Source organism: Emys orbicularis, chromosome 13 (genome assembly GCF_028017835.1).
Source record: "Emys orbicularis isolate rEmyOrb1 chromosome 13, rEmyOrb1.hap1, whole genome shotgun sequence".
In the NCBI taxonomy this organism is placed as follows: domain Eukaryota; kingdom Metazoa; phylum Chordata; order Testudines; family Emydidae; genus Emys; species Emys orbicularis.
The window spans coordinates 21694953-21718013 of record NC_088695.1 but is presented as its reverse complement, the minus strand read 5'-3'; the positions used below and the strand labels follow the sequence as shown (position 1 = coordinate 21718013).

Below are 23061 nucleotides of genomic sequence, written 5' to 3'. Positions count from 1 at the left end.
TCCAGCCTCACAGGAACAATGGACACTGTCTTAGGCAGCAACAAAAGAATCTGTTAGATCCCTGAGAGAGTCACCCTCTTCCTTTGGGCAGTTTGGGACTGCAATGAGGTAATGCTCACCTGACTCTGAAGAGGGTAGGGAAGGGGGGCAAAGCCAAGAGGAAAGAAAGGACATGATCAAAGGGAGAGACATTTTCCCATGCTCCCTCCCTTCCACCTACATCTACAGACACCATCACCACTAAGCAACTGAACCACTGATCAAAGAGGAGAGCCTGGCTGGAGAGCCAGACTGTGGGACATTGAAAGTGTTAAGATCAGCTTAGAATGCGTTTCGCTTTTATTTCATTTTACCAAATCTGACTTATTATGCTTTGACTTATAATCACTTAAATCTACCTTTATAGTTAATAAATCTGTTTGTTTATTCTACCTGAAGCAGTACATTTGGTTTGAAGCATGTCAGAGACTCCCCTTGGGATAACAAGCCTGGTACATATCAATTTCTTTGTTAAATTGACGAACTTATATAAGCTTGCAGTATCCAGTGAGCATAACTAGACACTGCAAGACGGAGGTTCCTAGGCTTGTTTCTGGGACTGGAGATATTGGCTAGTGTCATTCGGTTACAAGTAGCTGGGAGCAGCTTACATGCCAGAGGCTGTGCGTGAACAGCCCAGAAGTGGGGGTTCTCACAGCAGAGCAGGGTAAGGCTGGCTCCCAGAGTCAAGGATTGGAGAGGCCTAGCAGATCACCGGTCCAGACAACACCAGAGGGGAACATCACATCATATGGAATTAAATTTTTAGTAGTAATACCTACAGTTTTAACAGGTATTTCACTGTAAATATTAATGATTCTTTTGCTTAATACACATGTGTGAGTGTGTATTTGTTATTGGAAATCTAAGAGAGTTCATGTGTACTGTTGTTTTCTTTTTACTCTGATACTAATTTTACATAAGCCACAAAAGGCTTGAAAGTTTTGAATGTGTAAAGAGAGCCTGGCTGTGAGGCAGTGGCAGGGGTCAAGTATGCTTGATGGGTCGGGGGGCAGCTCATTTGGCCTCTGTCCCCAGCAGCAGAGCCCGGGCAGGGAGTGGACCGCTGCTGCCTCAGAACCAGGCTTTCTCAGGAAGAAGCAGCTCTGTCACACTCTGCGCCCGGCTGCCATGGAGAGCGACTGAACATAAGAACGGCCATACTGGGTCAGACCAAAGGTCCATCTAGCCCAGTATCCTTCCTGTCTTCCAACAGTGGCCAATGCCAGGTGCACAGAGGTAATGAACAGAACAGGTAATCATCAACTGATCCATCCCCTGTCGCCCATTCCCAGCTTCTGGCAAACACAGGCTAGGGACACCATCCCTGCCCATCCTGGCTAATAGCCATCAATGGACCTATCCTCCGTGAATTTATCTAGTTCTTTTTTGAACGCTGTTATAGTCTTGGCTTTCACAACATCCTCCGGCAAGGAGTTCCACAGGTTGACTGTGTTTTGTGTGAAAAAATACTTTTGTTTGTTTTAACACTGCTGCCTATTAATTTCATTTGGTGGCCCTTAGTTCTTGTGTTATGAGAAGGACTAAATAACATTTCCTTATTTACTTTCTCCACACCAGTCCTGATTGTGTAGACCTCTATCATATCCCCCATTAGTCATCTCTTTTCCAAGCTAAAAGTCCCAGTCTTATTAATCTCTCATATGGCAGCCGTTCCATACTCCTAATAATTTTTGTTGCCCTTTTTTGAACCTTTTCCAATTCCAATATATCTTTTGAGATGGGGCGACCACATCTGCAGGCAGTATTCAAGATGTTGGCGTACCATGGATTTATATAAAGGCAATATGATATTTTCTGTCTTATTATCTATCCTTTTCTTAATGATGCCCAACATTCTGTTAGCTTTTTTGACTGCCCCTACACATTGAGTGGACGTTTTCAGAGAACTATCCACAATATCTCCAACATCTCTTTCTTGAGTGGTAACAGCTAATTTAGACCTCATCATTTTATAGGTATAGTTAGGATTATGTTTTCCAATGTGCATTACTTTGCATTTATCAACATTGAATTTCATCTGCCACTTTGTTGCCCAGTACACCCAGATTTGAGAGATCCTTTTGTAGCTCTTCGCAGTCGGCCTGGGACTTAATTATCTTAAGTAGTTTTGCATCATCTGTAAATTTTGCCACCTCACTGTTTACCCCTTTTTCCAGATCATTTATGAATATGTTAAATAGGACTGGGCCCAGTACAGACCCCCGGGGGACACCATTATTTACCTCTCTCCATTCTGAAAACCGATCTTTTATTCCTACTCTTTGTTTTCTAGCTTTTAACCAGTTACCAAGCCATGAGAGGACCTTCCCTCTTATCCCATGACTGCTTACTTTGCTTAAGAGCCTTTGGTGAGAGACCTTGTCAAAGGCTTTCTGAAAATCTAAATACTGGATCCCTCTTGTCCCCCCTTGTTGACCTCCTCAAATAATTCTAGTAGATTGCTGAGGCATGATTTCCCTTTATAAAAACATGTTGAGTATTCCCCAACAAATTATGTTTATCTATGTTTCTGACAATTTTGTTCTTTACTATAGTTTCAACCAGTTTGCCCGGTACTGAAGTCAGGCTTATCGGCCTGTAATTGCCGGGGTCACCTCTGGAGCCCTTTTAAAAAATTGGCATCACATTAGCTATCCTCCAGTCACTTGGTACAGAAGCTGATTTAAATGATAGGTTACAGACTACAGTTAGTAGTCCTGCAATTTCACATTTGAGTTCCTTCAGAACTCTTGGGTGAATACCATCTGGTCCTGGTGACTTATTACTGTTTAGTTTATCAGTTTGTTCCAAAACCTCCTCTAGTAACACCTCAATCTGGAACAATTCCTCAGATTTGTCACCTAAAAAGAATGGCTCAGGTTTGGGAATCTCCCTCACACTCTCAGCCATGAAGACCAATGCAAAAAATTCATTTAGTTTCTCCACAAAGGCCTTATTGTCCTTGAGTGCTCCTTTAGCATCTCAATCATTCAGTGGCCCCACTGGTTGTTTAACAGGCTTCCTGCTTCTGATGTACTTAAATTTTGTTTTGTTTTTTTCTATTACTTTTTGAGTCTTTGGCTAGCTGTTCTTCAAATTCTTTTTTGGCCTTCCTAATTATATTTTTACACTTCATTTGCCAGAGTTCATGCTCCTTTCTATTTTCCTCACTAGGATTTAACTTCCACTTTTTAAAGGATGCCTTTTTGCCTCTCACTGCTTCTTTTACTGTGTTGTTTAGCCATGGTGGCACTTTTTTGGTTCGACAGGACTGGAAATACAGGCTTGATCAGCTAGGGGGAAAAGGGGTATTTAGTTTGGTCAGTTGTTTATTTTGCTTTACATAGTAGTGTGCATGTTGTTTCATTTTCTTTGTGTGTGCAGTCCAATACATACAGTACATTCTCTGATTTAAAGTAATTAGCTATTAGTATTTTGAACCTGTAATTTTTTCTAGAAGCTTGCATTTGTTTATTGCTTTAATTAGTATGATTTATTTATTTTTATTGGTTTAGTTCTTTTCCACTGATTTTCTGTGAATAAATGCTGCACCAATGAGCCGCCATAGATGAAGTTTAAAACTGATCTGTCTGTATGCACTGTGTAGGAGCTGGATTTTATAATGTACTATGAGAATTAATGTATGATTTGATTTCATCCTGTCAGCCACCCCTTTTGAATAGCAGAAAGGAATGACAGACCAGAACAATCCTTATGAGTGATTATGGTCACCCTTTTGTTTTAGAATAAGTTATAAAGCTACTATGGTTTCCTATATGTATTACAAATTAGGAAGTAAGAGACAGGATTCTCTATTGTATCTATGTTAAGAAGATTAGAGGAATGTTGAGGGCCTGAAGATCCAATGTGAATTGTTTTAGTTATAAAATTTAGCAAGGCTTGATTTACAATGTATTCTGCTGAATATACAATACTGCTGTCTGTATACCTTTGAAGGTTTCTGTAAGAGATTGTTTGTGTGAATGAGGAATGCATGCATCAAGAAAAGATAAGGTGTGAAAGCCATCACAAATGTCCAGATGGTCAAGAAGAAGTGAGAGACTTGGAAAGACCAGGAGACAATCAGAAAACATCAATTGTATCTGATGTTAAACATGTTAGCAGCACTGATGACCTCAGAGGTGAGGCAGGCACCCCCGAAGGTGAGACAACAAATAAGAGATAATGATGGAAAGCCCAACAATAACCATCAAATGATAACACCACTTAAGGACTAATGATTACAGGATGACATTACAAAATGCATGGACTCAAATGGGAATTTACAACTATAAAGCTGGGGTGTTTTGCCATGGAACTCTGGGTTCAGTCTTGCAAAGCCTCGGAGCATCGGATCGCGACAGACAGAACCCAGCTCCACACTCGTGCTCAATCTAACTGGCCATTAGATTGACTCGAGCTACAACAGACTGGTAACTATGAACATCACTGGCAGGACTACGTGTGTATGTGTGTGTGTGTGTGTATGTGTGTCTAAAAAGCGTATGCTAACTGTGGTATTCTCAATAAATGCTGTGTATTTACCTTCCTCTATAAAGATCCCGTGTGCTTTGTATGAGCATAACAACTGCGCCCAGAACAGCTGGCTCCTCTACACTCCCCGGCTCCTCCCCCCACCGTTTGCCCCACTTGGTTGCCCGGCCCAGGGCTTCTCTCCACCCCCTGGCCCTACCCGCTGGCTCCTCTCCACCCCATGACCCTTCCTCCCGTCCACTGCTTGCTCCTCTCGGCTGGCAGCCAGCTGAGGGCTCCTCTCTGCCCCCCATCATCGCCAGCAGAGATGGGGGCGGAGAGGAGCCCTCAGCCGCTGCCACTCCGGGCCGGTGACCGTCTGCTTCGGGCTCCCAGGGGGCGGGGCCCGCCTCTCCCTGCCACTCTGCGGAAGCGGTGGGCTGGGGAAGTTGGTGGCTGCCCCTCCCCCCCGCCCATGCAAGGAAACGCCTCCTCTGCCATGGGCAGCACCAGCACCAGGCGGGTAGGGCTGGGTGGGGCCCATTGGGACAGGATCGCTCTGTGCTCCCGAGCTTCAGCTATCCTGCCCCCTAGCACTGTGCTGGGAGGGGGGATCCCTGCTCTGTCCTGGCTCAGCAGGGTCTGGGGGCAGGGCATGGGGGAATGAGTCTGTGAGGGGGATGCTGGGATGTGAGGGGGTAGGAGGTGCTGGGGAGTGGGGAAAGTTTGTGTGCTTTGGGGTGCTCGGCAGTGGGGGTCTGTTAGGGGGGTGCTATGTAGATGTGGTGGTGGGGCTGTGGGGAAGGACACTGGGCAGTGGGGGAGGGGGAGATCTGTGCGTGTTGGAGCACTAGGAAGTGGGGGGTCTGTGTGGATTGATGGGCAGTTGTGGTTGGACTGAAGGTGGGAGTGCGCTAGGCAGGGGTGGTGTGTGCAGGGTGCTGTGTATTGGGGGCGCTGGGCATATGGAGTCGGGGGCGTTGGGGGTTGTGTAGTATGGCTTGGGCCCATCCCTATGGGGAAGGGGCACGCAGGCACCACAGGGCCGGGTGGGCTAGTATCCGTCTGGCAACTGCCAGTTCGTAAACAGTGTCCTCACACTGGGTGGAGCGGGGCTGCCCTGCCGTGTCATGCCCCATTGCCTCTGGCCAACCCTTCGCTCCAGGGACTGACTTCCCCACACCATGTTCCATTGCCTCCATCGGGGCCCACAAATACGTTTGGCGCCGGGACCACAAAAGATTAATCCGGATCTGCCCCTGGACTTAACCCCAGCTCCTCCTCTCCTGCCCCCCTGATTTTGCCCTTCAGCCCCTATACTAAACCTGCCTCCAGCTGCTTGACCCTGGGGCCAGTCACTTTCCACCCCCTTCTCAGACCCTGTCCATCCACCCCCCGCCTCGATTTGCCCCTTTGCGCCGTTTTAACCCCTGGCCTGCAAAGAGCAGGCAGCAGAATCAGAGTCGGAGCGAGGGCAGCGCAGGGTATAGCGGTGGTGCTCCAGTGCTGGCACGTGTGGGGCAGCGGGCTCAGCAGTTCCTGTGTGCGCATGTTCACTACAGCAGGGGGGCTCAGTAGCTGTAGTCGCTGCCCGGCTCTGGCTATAGCTAAGGGAGGGAGGCTGCTGCTCTGTCTCTTTGCCCTGCACTGTCGGGGTTGAACTTCCTGGGTCAGAAGCTGCTGCCGCCTCCATCCATTGCAATCCCGGAACCCGGACTGATCAGCTGCTCCCCAGCGGGGTGTGTGCGGGGAGAGCCCTTCCCTAGCGCCCCTGTGCCCAGCTGGAACCAGCCCCTGGGGCAGCCCCGGGCTCTGCCGACACCAGCCCCTGAGCCGGAGCCTGCAGGTGAGGGGAGAGACCCGGGGAAAAGGGCTGGGCCCGGGCAGGAAAGTGGCTCTGCACCAACGGCCCCTCCTCGCCCCAGCTCTGCTCCCGGGCGGGGGCCTGCGAGTCCCAGAGCTGCTCCCCTCCCTGATCCCCCCCAGGCTCTGCTCCCCTGAGCGCCTGCAGGAGCCGAGCCAGCTCCGGGAGAGCGAACGCCCCGGGACCGGGCCAGGGATCGAGTCTCCCAGCCCCCAAGGGGAGGGGGCAGGAGGGAGACGGGGAGACACTGGCAGGGGCAGCAGGAGTAGTCAGTGGGGAGGGAGATTCCCGGTTCTCAGCCCTGCCCAGCTACATTCCCTGCAGCACCCCGCAGAAAGTCCAGCAGATTGACTTTCCTTGGACAAGGTGAAGAACAGGGAACAGAAAAGCCAGTTCCTGTCTCTGCCTAGTCCCGGCGCTGCTGGGGGAATGTGCTGCCCTGAGGACAGTGTCAGGGGGACCCCCGCCAAAGCGGCTCCTTGGATTCTACTCTTTCATGACCGCTGGAGCACACAGTGACACTGTTGGATGCACAATTTTAGTTTAAAGGGCCCTTTTCAGATGCTTATAACATGTTCAGTGTTACTAGATGAACCTCGCTTCTACCACTCTGGCAGTTCCTATGTTGATCTTTACAGTGGACAGTCTCGCTCTCCGGTGAATTTATTTCTGAAAGTTGAATGAAGAACCAGCTTCTGAACTGTCTCACTTCACTTTGCCCACAATTTACCTGGCCTCATTATTGTCAAGCCTAAATTTAGGCCCCCAAACCTCTGTTCTAGTTACATTTTGGCACCTTTCTCTTGAACATAAACACACATCACTTTCAGAAGCTACAGTTTGCTGGCTCAGCAATTTGAATCCCAGACCATAGGGATTTGCAATCTAACTTTAGAGGTTTTTTTTAATATCTTGGTTCAAGTATTTCCCCAGAATGGCGGAGTCTAGAATGTCTGTCAGCAGGGAAAGAACTGGGGGGAACTGAAACCTCCCCCGGCACCCTTCTCATGCTGACAGGCTGCAGAATAACACCCACGTTTTGCTCCAGGTTGTCCCATGCCCTCCAGAGACAGGGAAGGGAAATGACTGCAGTGGAGCTGGTGACCTTCGAGGCGGTGGCTGTGTATTTCTCTGAGGAAGAATGGGCTCTGCTGGACCTGGGTCAGAGAGCCCTCTACAGGGACGTCATGCGGGAGAATTATGAGACTGTGACTTCGCTGGGTAAGGATGTATAGCCCCTTGGGAAGTAGATGCTGCAGGTGTCTCTAAAGCACCGGGGCTGGTTTCTGTGCAGGAGTCTTCATTGGTCCCCAAGATATCAGGAGGATCAGCCCCTAGCTCCTGTGTGTGATAGACTCTCCCTCCCACATCCACTCCCACAGAACAGAAGATTCAGGGACATAATGATGATGCTACTCTTCCCATAACCAAGGTTTTCAAGTGTGACAAATTCACTCTCTACTCCCCCTTCCCAAGGCAAGTTCCAACTTCTGGGGCCTCTGAGCCCTCTGCCATCTCCCAGATGGACAAGTGTCTCATGACTTGGCTCTTGCCTAAGTCCCCAGTGGCCAGATTTTCAAATACACTTACGGCAGGTCTATGCTACCGCTTAAGTCAATTTAACTTATGTCGCTCAGGGGGTGTGAAAAAGACATCCCCTGAGCGACGCAAGTTACACTGACCTAACTGCTGTCCACGCCAGTGCTATGTTGGTGGGAGACGCTCTCTGGCCAACATAGCTTCTGCCTCTCTTGGAGGTGGAGTAATTATGCCACTGGGAGAGCGCTCTCCTGTCGGCATAGAGCGTCTTCACCAGACACACTACTGCAGCATATATAGCGTGCTTCTAGTGCAGCCACAGCCTCTTGGAGAGACAAACACTGGAGGAGCAGGCAGCCAGTGAGTTCCCACCTTCCTGGAGGTGCTGGGGTCAGACTTCAGTCCTGGGACTTCAGGCGCCATCCCCTGGACTCACTACCCCCTCCCCCTCCCCATTGCCCCTGACACCTCCCTACCCACGACTCCGTCCAGGATTTAATTTGTTCCTGGGCTTGCCAGGGCTGAGTAAATCTGCTGTGAAAAGGGATACACCTCTACCTCGATATAACGCTGTCCTCGGGAGCCAAAAAATCTTACCGCGTTATATCGAACTTGCTTTGATCCACCGAAGTGCGCAGCCCCGCCCCCCCGGAGCACTGCTTTACCGCGTTATATCCGAATTTGTGTTATATTAGGTCGCGTTATATAGGGGTAGAGGTGTATTTGTATTTGTTTTTTAATATCACTTTTCACAGCAGACTTAGTAGCTAGCTGTGAGGCTGTGAAAAGTGATGTTAATATAAAATTATCACTTTTCACAGCAGCAGACTTACTAGCTAGTAAATCTAAAGAAAACCAACCAAAAAAACCCCCAAAAGAAACAACAACAAAAAAGACAAGAACATGCAAAGCACCTTATTTGTGTTTCTATTCTGTTTAGGTCCAGTAAAGAATAGAGACAACTGTACATTTTTATTATTGAGTCTGCAAAAAAACTCCTACATAAATAAATTACAATGATTTGGACATGTGCATGTGCATATTTATTTGTTTTTCTTAAAGTTAATTAAGTATTTTAGGGAAAATTGTCAGAGCAGCCACCAGCAAGAGTTGGTGGCCGCATTCTGAGGCTACCAAAAATGTGTTGTGAGGACCCCTAGTCCAGTGTCATGGATCTGGGATTGTGTCTGGCTGTTGTTAGTGCCTTCACTAAGGGCTCCCTCTTGTGCCAATGTGCCAAACTCCTAGAAGGAGGGCATTGTTCCTGGTGTCTCTTCCTGGCTGTGGTTGGTCTCTGTGAAGTGATGGTTCCTGGTAGTGAGAGGGGCTGGGTTCTGGGGCTCAGTGAGGGTTAATGACGTAATTTATGGTCTAGGAGTGTTCTGTGGGGTATGTCACTATAGTAGAAAAAAGCGAGGAGGGCTCTTGTGTTTCAGGCTCTGCCCTGTGACTCAGGAGACCTGGATTCAATTCCAGGCTCTTCCACAGCCTCCCTGTCTGACCTCTTGTAAATCACTAAGGGTATGTCTACACTACGGGATTAATCCGAATTTGCAGAATTCGAATTTTGGAAACAGATTGTATAAAGTCGAATGTATGCGGCCACACTAAGCACATTAATTCGGCGGTGTGCGTCCATGTACCGGGGCTAGCGTCGATTTCCGGAGCGTTGCACTGTGGGTAGTTATCCCATAGCTATCCCATAGTTCCCGCAGTCTCCCTCGCCTATTGGAATTCTGGGTTGAGATCCCAGTGCCTGATGGGGCAGAAAACATTGTCGCAGGTTGTTCTGGGTACAGCCTCACCCCTCCCTCCATGAAAGCAACGGCAGACAACCGCTTCGCGCCTTTTTTCCTGGGTGAACACAGCAGACGCCATACCACGGCAAGCATGGAGCCCGCTCAGCTCAAGACAGCAGTCATGAACATTGTAAACACCTTGCGCATTATTGTGCAGTTTATGCTGAACCAGGACCAGAAAAACGAGGCAAGGAGGAGGCGGCGACGGCAGCGCGGCGACGAGAGTGATGAGGACATGGACATGGACACAGACTTCTCTCAAACCGCGGGTCCCGGCGCTTTGGAGATCATGTTGTTGATGGGGCAGGTTCTATCCGTGGAATGCCGATTCTGGGCCTGGGAAACAAGCACAGACTGGTGGGACCGCATAGTGTTGCAGGTGTGGGGACGATTCCCAGTGGCTGCGAAACTTTCGCATGCGTAAGGGCACTTCCATGGAACTTTGTGACTTGCTTTCCCCTGCCCTGAAGCGCCAGAATACCAGGATGAGAGCAGCCCTCACAGTTGAGAAGTGAGTGGCGATAGCCCTGTGGAAGCTTGCAACGCCAGACAGCTACCGGTCAGTCGGGAATCAATTTGGAGTGGGCAAATCTACTGTGGGGGCTGCTGTCATGCAAGTAGCCAAAGCAATCATTGAGCTGCTGCTACGAAAGGTAGTGACTCTGGGAAATGTGCAGGCCATAGTGGATGGCTTTGCTGCAATGGGATTCCCTAACTGTGGTGGGGCGATAGATGGAACCCATATACCTATCTTGGCACCGGAGCACCAGGGTACCCAGTACATAAACCGCAAGGGTTACTTTTCAATGGTGCTGCAAGCACTGGTGGATCACAGGGGACGTTTCACCAACATCAACGTGGGCTGGCCAGGAAGGGTTCATGACGCTTGCGTCTTCAGGAACACTACTCTGTTTAAATGGCTGCAGCAAGGGACTTACTTCCCGGACCAGAAAATAACTGTTGGGGATGTTGAAATGCCTATAGTTATCCTTGGGGACCCAGCCTACCCCTTAATGCCATGGCTCATGAAGCCATACACAGGCAGCCTGGACAGGAGTCAGGAGCTGTTCAACTACAGGCTGAGCAAGTGCAGAATGGTGGTGGAATGTGCATTTGGCCGTTTAAAAGGTCGCTGGTGCACTTTACTGACTCGCTCAGACCTCAGCCAAACCAATATCCCCATTGTTATTGCTGCTTGCAGTGTGCTCCACAATCTCCGTGAGAGTAAGGGGGAGCCTTTATGGCGGGGTGGGAGGCTGAGGCAAATCGCCTGGCTGCTGATTACGCGCAGCCAGACACCAGGGCGATTAGAAGAGCACACCAGGAAGAAGTGCATCAGAGAAGCTTTGAAAACCAGTTTCATGACTGGCCAGGCTACCGTGTGAAAGTTCTGTTTGTTTCTCCTTGATGAAAACCCGCCCCCTTTATTGACTCATTCTCTGTAGGCAACCCACCCTCCCCCTTCGATCACAGCTTGCTTTCAAAGGAAATAAAGTCACTATTGTTTAAAAATCATGTATTCTTTATTAATTGATTATAAAAAGAGGGAGAGGACTGAGAAGGTAGCCCGGGTGGGGTTTGGGAGGAGGATCGGAAGGAAGAAAAAGGCCACTAAAAAAAGGTTAAAATAATGACAGCCTTTTGCTTGGGCTGTCTACTGGGGTGGAATGGGAGGGTGCGCGTTCTTACACGTCTGGGTGAGGAGGCTATGGAACATGGTGAGGGGGGAGGGTGGTTATACAGGGGCTGCAGCGGCACTCTGTGATCCTGCTGCCGTTCCTGAAGCTCCACCAGACTCCGGAGCATGTCTGTTTGCTCACGCAGCAGCCCCAGCGTTGCATCCTGCCTCCTCTGATCTTCCTGCCGCCACCTCTCATCTCGAGCGTCTCTCCTCTCCTCACGTTGGTCCCTCGTGTCCTCACGTTCACTGGCATCTTTCCTATACTTTGAAACCGTGTCCTTCCACTCATTCAGATGAGCTCTTTCATTGCGGGTGGATTCCATGATTTCCGCGAACATCTCGTCTCGCGTCCTCTTTTTCCGACGCCTTATCTGAGATAGCCTTTGGGACGGAGGAGGGAGGCTTGAAAAATTTGCAGCTGCTGGAGGGAGGGAAAAAAGGAGAGAATTTTTTAAAAAGATACATTTTACAGAACAATGCTTATACTCTTTCACGGTGAACAACACTATTCACATTACATAGCACATGTGATTTCTGTGCAAGGTCGCATTTTGCCTCTTAATATTGAGTGCCTGTGGCTTTGCTGCTAGAGATCACAGACGCAGGTCCGGGCAACAGAATTCGGCTAGCATGCGGCCATGGTAAGCCATTGTCTTTCGACTTCTGCACCCTCCTTTCCGACATACCAAGCAAAGCTCGTTGAGTGCTGCGTTTTTCCTGTTAACCTTCAGCAGCAGAAAACAAACTAACCCCGCCCCCATCCAATTCTCTGGGATGATCGCTTTATCCCTCCCCCCACCGCGTGGCTGGTATCAGGGAAGATCCCTGCTAGCCACACGTGAAAAGCTCAGTGCCAATTTCCCCCCCTCCCCCCCCCCCGCGCTTGGCTTACTACAGGGAAGGATTTCTTTTCAGCCACAGGCAAACAGCCCAGTAGGAAGGGCCACCTCTGTCCCCTTAATTAAATTCCCATATTTCAACCAGGTTACCATGAGCGATATCACTCTCCTGAGGATTACACAGCGAGATAAAGAACGGATGTTGCTTGAATGCCAGCGAACACCGGGACCATACGCTGTCAGGCTTTGTCATGCAATGATACCAGATTACTTGCTACTAGCATGGCGTGGTCAAGTGTCCTACCATGGAGGACGGAATAAGGCTGCACTGCCCAGAAACCTTCTGCAAAGGCTTTTGGAGTACCTCCAGGAGAGCTTCATGGAGATGTCCCTGGAGGATTTCCGCTCCATCCCCAGACACGTTAACAGACTTTTCCAGTAGCTGTACTGGCCGCGAATGAATCCGAAGTCCTCAGGGCAAATTAATCATTAAAAAACGCTTGCTTTTAAACCATGTTTTATATTTTAAAAGGTAAACTCACCTGAGGTCCCTTCCATGGGGTCATGGTCTTGGGTACTGGCTTGGGAGGCTTGGGAGGGTACTTCAGTCAGGCTGAGAAAAAGATCCTGGCTGTTGGGGAGAATGGAGTGCTGTGTGCTCTCCGCAAGCTCGTCGTCCTCCTCCTCTTCCCCGTCCGCAGAATCCTCAGGTGTGGCTGATGAGATTACCCCCGCCTCGGAATCCACGGTCAGAGGTGGGGTAGTGGTGGCGGCCCCCCCTAGAATTGCATGCAGCTCAGCATAGAAGCGGCATGTCTGCGGCTCTGACCCGGAGCGACCGTTTGCCTCCTTTGTTTTCTGATAGGCTTGTCTGAGCTCCTTGACTTTCACGCGGCACTGCTCTGAGTCCCTATTGTGGCCTCTCTCCATCATGCCCTTGGAGATTTTTTCAAAAGTTTTGACATTTCGTCTTTTCGAACCAAGTTCTGCTAGCACTGAATCCTCTCCCCATATAGCAATCAGATCCAGTACCTCCCGTACGGTCCATGCTAGTGCTCTTTTTCGATTATCGGCCTGCATGGTTACCTGTGCTGATGAGCTCTCTGTGGTCACCTGTGCTGTCCTGTGCTGGGCAAACAGGAAATGAAATTCAAATGTTCGCGGGGCTTTTCCTGTCTACCTGGCCAGTGCATCCGAGTTCAGATTGCTGTCTAGAGCAGTCACAATGGTGCACTGTGGGATAGCTCCCGGAGGCCAATACCATCGAATTGCGGCCACACTAACCCTAATTCGAAATGACAATATCGATTTCGGCGCTACTCCACTCGTCGGGGAGGAGTACAGAAATCGATTTTAAGAGCCCTTTATTTTGAAAGAAATGGCTTTGTTGTGTGGATGGGTGCAGGGTTAATTCGATTTAACGCTGCTAAATTCGAATTAAACTCATAATGTAGACCAGGCCTTAGTCTGCGATTTTCAAAGGGGCCCTAGAGAATTAGACATCCAATCTTTTTCCTTCGGTATCTGGGCCCCTTTAAAAGTCCCAGCTTTATTTTCCTAGTCCTCCTTTTCCCCTCTGTGAAATGCAGAAAAAAATCCACTCCCTGTCTGTTTTGTGTTTTTAGATTGACAGCTGTTTGGTGTAGGGCCTGTCTCTCACTATGTGAATGTCTGGTGCCTATTTTGAGAGAGACGATGGGCCAGTGGTTAGGGCTCTGACAGCAAACTCCAAAACCTGGGTTTAATTTCTTGCTCTGACTGCCACAGTGGCTTGTGCATGTCACTTGGACTGTCTGCCACAGTTGCCTATCTGTACAATATTTATTATAGCTCATCCCTATGTCACAGAGGTCTGAGGATAACTACTTTAAATACTGTGAAGTGCTCAGTTACTATGGTATGAGGGGCCACATAAGTACATTGATAACACAATGGACCGTGATTTCAATCTGAGTTTCACTGTGCTTCTGTCACTAATAATCTCGGCCTCCTGCAGCAGCAGCACTGGTGTAAGGGATACAAAAATTCCTTGTTCTGAAGTCTCTTTTTGCTCGTGTGTAACCTATCACCAGCTTTCTCCAACCTGCTGTAGCTAATACATCTTTGTGCTCCTTGGCCTCTTGCTTGGGTAGAGTTTTCATGAATTTCTGGGGGTGGAGCGTGATGGTAACTGCTGCTTCATAGATTAGCAGGACAATGTGTCTGCGTTTGAGCCCAGATGGGAATAGAGCATCTCCTCTGCCTCTCTGGGTCTGTGGTTCATGGGGTAACTGAAGTGAAGTGAAGCTCAGCAATCCTTCCTAAAGGGACAGTTCTGGTTTGTGCCTGAAGTAGGGAGCGGCCTGACAGGGCTGGGGATGGGGGCAGGTCTGGTGTTTGATGCCTGTGTCCAGTCCAGGAGGTGACTGGCTGTGTGTGGGAATGGACATTGCCTGAGAGAAACTCAGGATATGTCGTCAGTGCAGATTTAACCTGGGTGATCGACACCTGGGTCTAAGCACTGGGGTTAGCCTAGCCAGGCTGTGAGCAGCCACCCTGCAAGCACTCCGCAAGTTACAGTGTCCTCACTGGTGCTGCACTCAACTTGTGTATGTCCCTATAACTTCTGGGGGCTCATCCCATGGTTCTTAGCACTGCAGGGAGCTGAGACGCCCTATGATTCGTTTTCATTGAATCGGGGGAGGACTCTCTGTCCTTATGAGCACAGGGGGACATTGTGGGAAGGATTTGAAGGACTATTAGCACTCAAGTGACATAGCCTTCACTTTCACTGCAAAGTGGATGGTTTACCAGCTGAGTGAAAGAAGCCTGGCCTTTAGCCTTTATCCCCGATGAGCCAGCCAACCTGGCTTTACTTCTGTTTGAGGCATTAGGAAACTATTAGTGGACGGTGTGTCCAGTTCTGGTGTCCACACTCCCAAGAATTGGAAAGGGGCTTACAAAAGTGCCACAAGAATGATTCGAGGTCTGGAAAATCTACCTTAGAGTGAGCGACTAAAGGAGCTCAGTCTATTTAGTTTATCCAGGAGAAGGTTAAGAGGTGTATTGAACAGAGCCCAAAGATACCTACATGGGGAGAAAATGTCTGACAGCAGAGGGCTCCTTAATCTAGCAGACAAAGTCAGAATGAAATCCAGTGACTGAAACCTGGAGCTGGACAAATTCAGGCCAGTCACAAGGTGCAAATGTTGAGGCGAGTGAACTATTGGAGAAATTACCTAGAGTTGTGGTGTACTCTCCATCACTTGGAGTCTTTAATCGAGCCATGGATGTTGCTCTCTAAGAAATAGAGTCTAGCTTAACAACAAGATATGGGCTTGATTAGGAATCTCTGGGTGAGGTTCTCTAGTCCAGTGTTTCTCAAATGCGGCCACCAGCCACTTTTCACTTTCCATGACAGTTTCCTGGGTGGTGATGGGGTGTGTGTGTCAAAGCAGTGGCACTTACCCCTCCCTCCCTGTTGTTTCTGGATGCAACACCCTGCACCATCTCTGCAGACAGGTGGGGCACAACACTGGAGGAACAAAGGGAGGTGGTGGAGCATGGGATTTAGCCCTGGGGTGGTTGGGCAGCAGGCTCCAGTGGCAGCTCCAGCCTCCAGCAGCATGGCTTCAGGTGCTGACCCTGGCTCTGGCCATGTGGTGCAGCTCCTGGCTCCGGTCCCGGGCTCCAGCCACAGTGCTTTGGGTGCTGAACCATGGTTCTGGCCACGTAGCAGCAGGTGCTGACTCAGATCCAGCCGCACAGCCCCCAGGCTCCAACTCTGGCCACGGCTCTGGTCCCAGGGCTTCAAGCACCAATCCCCAGATCCAGCCATTCAGCAGTGTGGCTCAACACCCTTCCCCATCGTCCCTGGCCCCCACTGCCTCCCTCGGCCCCGCATCCATCCCCCCATAGCCCCTGGCCCTGCTGCCTTCCTCAGCCCCACATCCATCCCCCATCGCCCCTGCTGCCTCCCTTGGCCCCATATCCATCACTCCTGGCCCCCGCTGCCTCCCTCAGTCCATGTGAGCATGCTCAGTACAAGCCAAGCAGCAAATCTGGGGGGCATATGATCCTGCATGCCTGCATCATGGACTTCAGAAAAGCAGACTTTAGCAAACTCAGAGAAGTAGTAGGTATGGTCCCAGGGGAAGAATATTTAAGGGGAAGAAGGAGTTAAGAAGAGCTGGCAGTATCTGAGAGAGAATATTTAAGGCACAACAAGAAAGACCCCCAATGCAAATGAAAGATAGGAAGAATAGTAAGAGGCCAATATGGCTGAATATGGAGCTTTTTTACTGACCTGAAAATCAAAAAGCAATCCAACAAAAAGTAGAAAAATGGATAAATTACTAAGGATGATTATTGAAGAACAGGAGAAGCATGTTGAGGAAAAAATGAGAAAGGCTGGGGGGCACAAAATTAGTTGCACGTAGCAACGGACATAAAAGGAAATAAGAAGAGGTTCTATAACTATATTAGGAACAAGAAAAAGATGAAGGAAAGTGTAGGCCCACTATTTAGCAGGGAAGGATAGCTAACAATGAATACCATCAAGAAGACTGAGCTCTTTAATGCCTATTTTACTTCAGTTTTCACTAAAGATAATTATGATCAGATGCTTAACACTACTAGTATTAACAAGAAGGAGGAAGGAACACAAGTTAGAATAGGGAAAGAATAAGCTGAAGAATGTTTAGTAAAGTTAGAGGTATTCAAGTTGGCAGGGCCTGACCATATGTACCCTAGGATACTTAAGGAACTAGCTGAGGTAATCTCAGAAAACATTAGCAATTATTTTTGAGAACTCCTGGAGAACAGGTTAGGTCCCAGTGGACTGGAGAAAGTGAAACTGACTTCCTATTTTTAAAAGGGGAACAAAGAGGACCCAGAGTATTATTGACAAGTCAGCTGAACTTTGATACCTGGATAGATACTGAAACAATATTTTAAACAATCAATTTGTAAATACCTAGAGGATAGCAGGGTTATAAGGAATAGCTAACATAGATCTGTCAAGTACAAATCAAGCTAAAACAAACTAATTTATTTATTTGACAAGGTTACTCTCCTAGTGCATAGGGAAGTAGCACTAGACATGATTTAGCTTGATTTTAGTAAGGATTTGACACAATCCCACTATCATATGCAACCTAGGGAATATAGTCTAGATCAGTGATCTCCAACCTTTTTACGCACAAGATCACTTTTTGAATTTAAGTGCGACCCAGGATCTACCCCGCTCCTTCCCCGAGGCCCTGCCCCTTCTCCAAAGCCCCGCCGCACTCACTCCATCCTGCACTCCTTTTATCGCTCACTCTCCCCCACCCTCACTCACTTTGACCATGCTGGGGCAGGGGGTTGGGGTTCGGGAGGGGGTGTGGGCTCTGGGCTGAGGCCGAGGAGTTTGGAGGGTGGGAGGGGGCTCTGGGCTGAGCCTGAGGCAGAGGGTTGGAGTGCAGGAGGGGTGCAAGCCCAGGGAGGGAGTTTGGGTACAGGAGGGAGTTCCTGGCTGGGGCAGAGTATTGGGGTACAGGATGCGAGCTCTGGGAGGGAGTTTGGGTGCAGAAGGGGGCTCCAGTCTGAGGCAGAGTGTTGTGTTACGGGAGGGGGTATAGGGTGCTGGCTCGGGGAGGGGGGGGTTAGGGCTGGGGCAGGGGGTTGGGGTGCGGGAGGGGTTGAGGGGTGAAAGCTCTGGGAGGGAGTTTGGGTGCAGGAGGGGGCCCCAGGCTGGGGCAGAGTGTAGGGGTGCAGGAGGGGGTATGGGGTGCTGGCTCCAGGAGGGGAGGTTAGGGCTAGGGCAGGGGGTTGGGGTGCGGGAGGGGGTTCAGGTGCAGGAGGGCATATGGGGTGCTAGTTCCGGGAGGGGGCTCAGGGCTGGGGGTTGCGGTGCGGGCTCCTGCCGGGTGGCACTTACCTCGGGCAGCTCCCAGTCAGTGGTAGGCTCCCTGCCTGCCATGGCCCCATGCTGCTCCCAGAAGCAGCCAGCACGTTAGCTATGAGAAAAGCAGCCACCACGGGGTATGTGGCTCCGCGCGCTGCTCCTGCCTACTTGTGAAACAGGTTAATATAATTCTGGCATGTATAAACAGAGACGTTGTGTGTAAGATACAGGAGGTAGTTGTCTTTTGTCTACTTGGCACTGCTATGGCCTCAGGTGACATACTGTATCCAGCTTTAAACACCACACTTTAAGAAAGATGTGGACAGGAGGGATAGCTCAGTGGTTTGAGCATTGGCCTGCTAAACCCAGGGTTGTGAGTTCAATCTTTGAGGGGGCCACTTAGGGATCTGGGGCAAAATCAGTACTTGGTCCTGCTAGTGAAGGCAGGGGGCTGGACTCGATGACCTTTCAAGGTCCCTTCCAGTTCTAGGAGATAAGATATCTCCATTATTTTATTTATTTAAATAGGACAGAGTGCAGAGGATAGTGACAAAAGTGATAAAAGATTTAGAAAACGTTAGCTATGAGAAAAGGTTACAATAACTGGGGATGTTTAGTTGTGAGAAAAAAGGACTGAAGGGAGACCTTCTAACAGTCTTCAAACATGTTACTGGGTGTTGTAAAAAGGATAGTGATCAGTTGTTCTCTATGTGCACTGAAGATAGCAGAAGAAGTAATTGGCTTAATGTGCAGCAACTGAGATTTAGGTTGGCTATTAGGAAAAACTCTCTAACTGTAAGGATATTTAAGCACTAGAACAGTTATCGAGGCAGGTTCTAGAATCCCTGTCACTGAACGTTTTTAAGAACAGGGTGGACAAACACCTGTTAGAGATTGAGTAGGTTTATTTGGTCCCGCCTCAGCACAGGGGATTGGACTAGTCAGGGACCACTGCCCCATTATGCAAGGTGCTGCATGGGGACACCTAGTGAAACACAGTCTCCAGATGAAAGAGCTCTAAGTCTAACTAATATAGAATCATAGAAATGTAGGGCTGAAAGGGACCTCAAGAAGTGAGGCCTGACCAAGTAAACCTGCATTATCCCTGACGTGTTTATGGAACCATTTTTTTAAAGCCTCCAGCAATGGGGATTGCACAACCTCCCTTGGAAGCCTATTCCAGACCTAAACTACCCTTCTAGGTAGAAAGGTTTTTTCCTAATATCTGACCTAAATCTCCCTCGCTGCAAGTTAAATCTATTACTTCTAGTCTTACCTCAATTCATCACCATCCTCTTTTTATCAGCTTTTAATATATTTGAAGACTGTAATCAGGTGGATCCCCCCTCAGTCTTTTTTTTCTCAAGACTAAACATGTACATGTTTTTTAACCTTTCCTTATAACTCGTATTTTTGAAATCTTTTATCATTTTTGTTGCTCTCCTCTGGACTCTCTCTAGTTTTTCCACATCTTTCCTAGTGTGTGGTACTCAGAATTGGACACAGTTCTCAAACTGAGCCCTCCTCAGTGCTGAGTAGAGCAGGACAATTATGTCCTGTGTCTTACATACAACACTCCTGTTAATACACCCCAGAATATTATCCCTCCTCATGAGGTTGGTGAGTTGGTGCACCAACATCTTCATGTTCTGTCTTGTGTTGGGGAGAGGTAGGTGTGGCAGGAGAGGGGGTGTAGTTGTCAGTGATGGGAGAGTGGTTGTATCTCAGATAGCTAGAGAGGGTAGCAACTCTGCTCAGCTCCCAAGGGGAATAAGTTAGGGCAGTTTCCTAGACAGAGGTAGTGAATCCTTGCTCCAGATCAGATCTTGTATGGTTTATAGTCCAGACCCTGGAGGGGATGGGAGGGGAGAGCAGGGAGCCTCTCTGCACTTTCCTGCTCAGATCCTGGATCTGGAAGGAGTAACAGAACTGATCTTAATGAACAAGTTTCTTTGCCCCACAAGCAGGATTTCTGATTTTCAAACCTGACATCATCTCCTGGCTGGATCAAGGAGAGGAGCCGTGGCTCCCTGATCTCCATGGATACAAGGAAAGAGAGATCCCGAGAAACACCCACACAGGTGAGGATTGTGCAAAACTGATTCAGAAACCAAATATTCTATCCTCTTGGCAAACATCAATCATGAATTGTTATCAAGTGTGTCTGACCCTTTAGCCCCTGCCTTCATCTATATTCAGAGGATGTGGAGGAAGGATGGGTCCCCGCCTCTCTCTTCTTGGGAAAGGTTTGGAGGGAGAGTAGGTAGGATTCAGCTCCTGATTTTTTTTTTTTTTTATCTGCTCAACAATTACTTTGGTTTGTTCCCCCCTTTTCTGTTCCCCTTTCTGAGGTTCCCATCCCCCCCGGCACAGGGACTGACTCCTGTCTGGATTCTCTCTTTGTCCCAGCAGATGATGGGATGGTGAGTGAGATTGAGGAGGAGAATCCTGAGCAGGAAGGTCCTGAGCAAGTGGAACCACAGGGGACAGTATCGGGAAGAGCTGAAGGGGATATTTCCCAGAGTCCTGAGGAGGGAGAAAACCATGAGGGTCAGAGCGAGCCAGAGACAGAGCAAGGAAACCACTCAGCGGAGAGACAGGGTAAATCCAGAGGAATTAGGAAAATCAAAGAAACTGTTCAACAGAGAATCCCCACTGGAGAAAGACCCTACACATGTGGTGACTGTAGGAAAAGCTTCCAATACAGATCAGCCCTTATTAGACACCAGAGAATTCACACAGGAGAGAGACCCTACAAGTGTCTCGACTGTGGGAAAAGCTTCAGACAGACCTCAGCCCTTAGTAAACATCATACACTGCACACGGGAGAGAGACCCTATAAGTGTCTAGAGTGTGGGAAAAGCTTCCGTCAGAGGTTCCACCTTATTAAACATCAGAGAATCCACACGGGCGAGCGACCCTATGAATGCCTTATGTGTGGGAAAAGCTTCAGTGAGAATTCACAGCTTCTATCTCATCAGAGAACCCACACAGGAGAGAGACCCTATAACTGCCCCGATTGCGGGAAAAGCTTCCGTCATAGATCAGTCCTCATTGAACATCAGAGAATCCACACGGGAGAGAAACCCTACAAATGCAATGAGTGCGGGAAAAGCTTCAGTCGGTTCTCTCACCTCCTATCACATCAGAGAACCCACACAGGAGAGAAACCCTATAACTGCCCTGACTGTGGGAAAAGCTTCAGTGAAAGCTCAACCCTTATTCAACATCAGAGAATCCACACGGGAGAGAAACCCTACAAATGCAAAGAGTGTGGGAAAAGCTTCAGTCACATCTCACACTTCCTAACACATCAGAGAATTCACACAGGAGAGAAACCCTATAACTGCCCTGATTGTGGGAAAAGCTTCAGTCACAACTCAACTTTTACTCAACATCAGAGTATCCACACAGGAGAGAAACCCTACAAGTGCAATGAGTGTGGGAAAAGCTTCAGCCGGATCTCACGCCTCCTATCGCATCAGAGAATCCACACAGGAGAGAAACCCTATAACTGCTCTGACTGCGGGAAAAGCTTCCGTCAGAGGTCAGTCCTTGTTACTCACCAGAGAGTCCACACAGGGGAGAAACCCTTTCAATGCCCAGAATGTGGGAAAAGCTTCACTGTGAGCTCAACCCTCACTAAACATAGGAGAATCCACAGTGGAGAAAGACCCTATGAGTGTATTGACTGTGGGAAAAGCTTCAGTCAGAATTCACAGCTTCTATCACATCAGAGAACCCACACAGGAGAGCGACCCTATAACTGCCCCGATTGCGGGAAAAGCTTCCGTCATAGCTCAGTCCTTATTGAACATCAGAGAATCCACACGGGAGAGAAACCCTTCAAATGTGCTGAGTGTGGGAAAAGCTTCAGAATCCACACTGGAGAGAAACTCTATAACTGCCCTGACTGCGGGAAAAGCTTCTGTCAGAGGTCAGTCCTTGTTCCTCACCAGAGAATCCACACAGGGGAGAAACCCTTTTAATGCCCAGAATATGGGGAAAGCTTCACTGTAAGCTCAGTCCTTACTAAACATAAGAGAATCCACAGTGGAGAAAGACCCTATGAGTGTATTGACTGTGGGAAAGGCTTCAGTCATATCTCACACTTTCAACGACATCAGGGATCCTTATAAATGCCCTGACTGTGGGAAAGGCTTGCGGCACAGCTCAGACCTCATAACACATAAGGGAATCCAGAGATCACAAAACCAAGAATTGCCCTGGCTGGGGAAGGGCTAAGTGAATAACACCTTTGCCAATTCCCACAAATCTCAGAGGGTCAGGCCAGACCTGGTGGGAGTGGCCATGTAATGAGGACATGGTGTAGTTATAAAGCAGAAAATGAAATGACCTTCCTGGAGCAAAGCTGTGTAGAACAAGAGTCTGAGATGAGACTTCCAAATTGTGATGGGATTTTATTATAATTTTCCAGATGCTTCCATTGACCTTCTCTATTGAAATTTGGTCTTGTATACTTAGAATCATCCTTATCTTATATGCTGTGACTTCGCATTAACTCTTGATAGTTTTTTAGGCTGGTATCCACTGAGGGACTTAGGCGCTGTGACACTCACTATTGCAGAGACTACATTTTTTGGCACCTAGAAAATCACAGGAACAACACAGGGATCAACGAAGCCTGAGTTAGGAGCACCGGCTCCCTCTCTACAATGAATGAGGAGAGATAGGTGCCTTAGAATGAGATTCACAAAAGCCAGCATACTAGGTCAGGCGCTGCCTAAGCTAGCCAATGGGAGATGATGACCAGAGGGGTGTGTGTTAACCTCACCCCTCCCAGGGGCATAGGAACCTATCTCTGTTTGTGATTGACAAACCAAGCAAGGTAGATGCGGTGGGGCCTGGTCTAGTAAGTGTATTCAGAAGCTGCCTAAGTCCGCACAAAACAGTGAGGAAAATTCTCCTAAGAACATCACCGGACTAAGTTTTAGCAT

General features: G+C 48.7%; 1 protein-coding gene and 1 pseudogene across 1 annotated transcript; one reads left to right on the top strand and one right to left on the bottom strand.

The window, feature by feature from the left end:
• The window catches only part of LOC135887580 (zinc finger protein 420-like), a 411396-nt pseudogene that overhangs the window by 350708 nt on the left and 37627 nt on the right, over positions 1 to 23061 (bottom strand).
• LOC135888100 (zinc finger protein OZF-like) lies at positions 7567 to 22092 on the top strand. Its single transcript, XM_065415908.1, has 3 exons — positions 7567 to 7600; positions 20516 to 21650; positions 21735 to 22092. The coding sequence occupies exons 1-3, from the start codon at positions 7567 to 7569 to the stop codon at positions 22090 to 22092; spliced, it is 1527 nt and encodes a 508-aa protein (XP_065271980.1).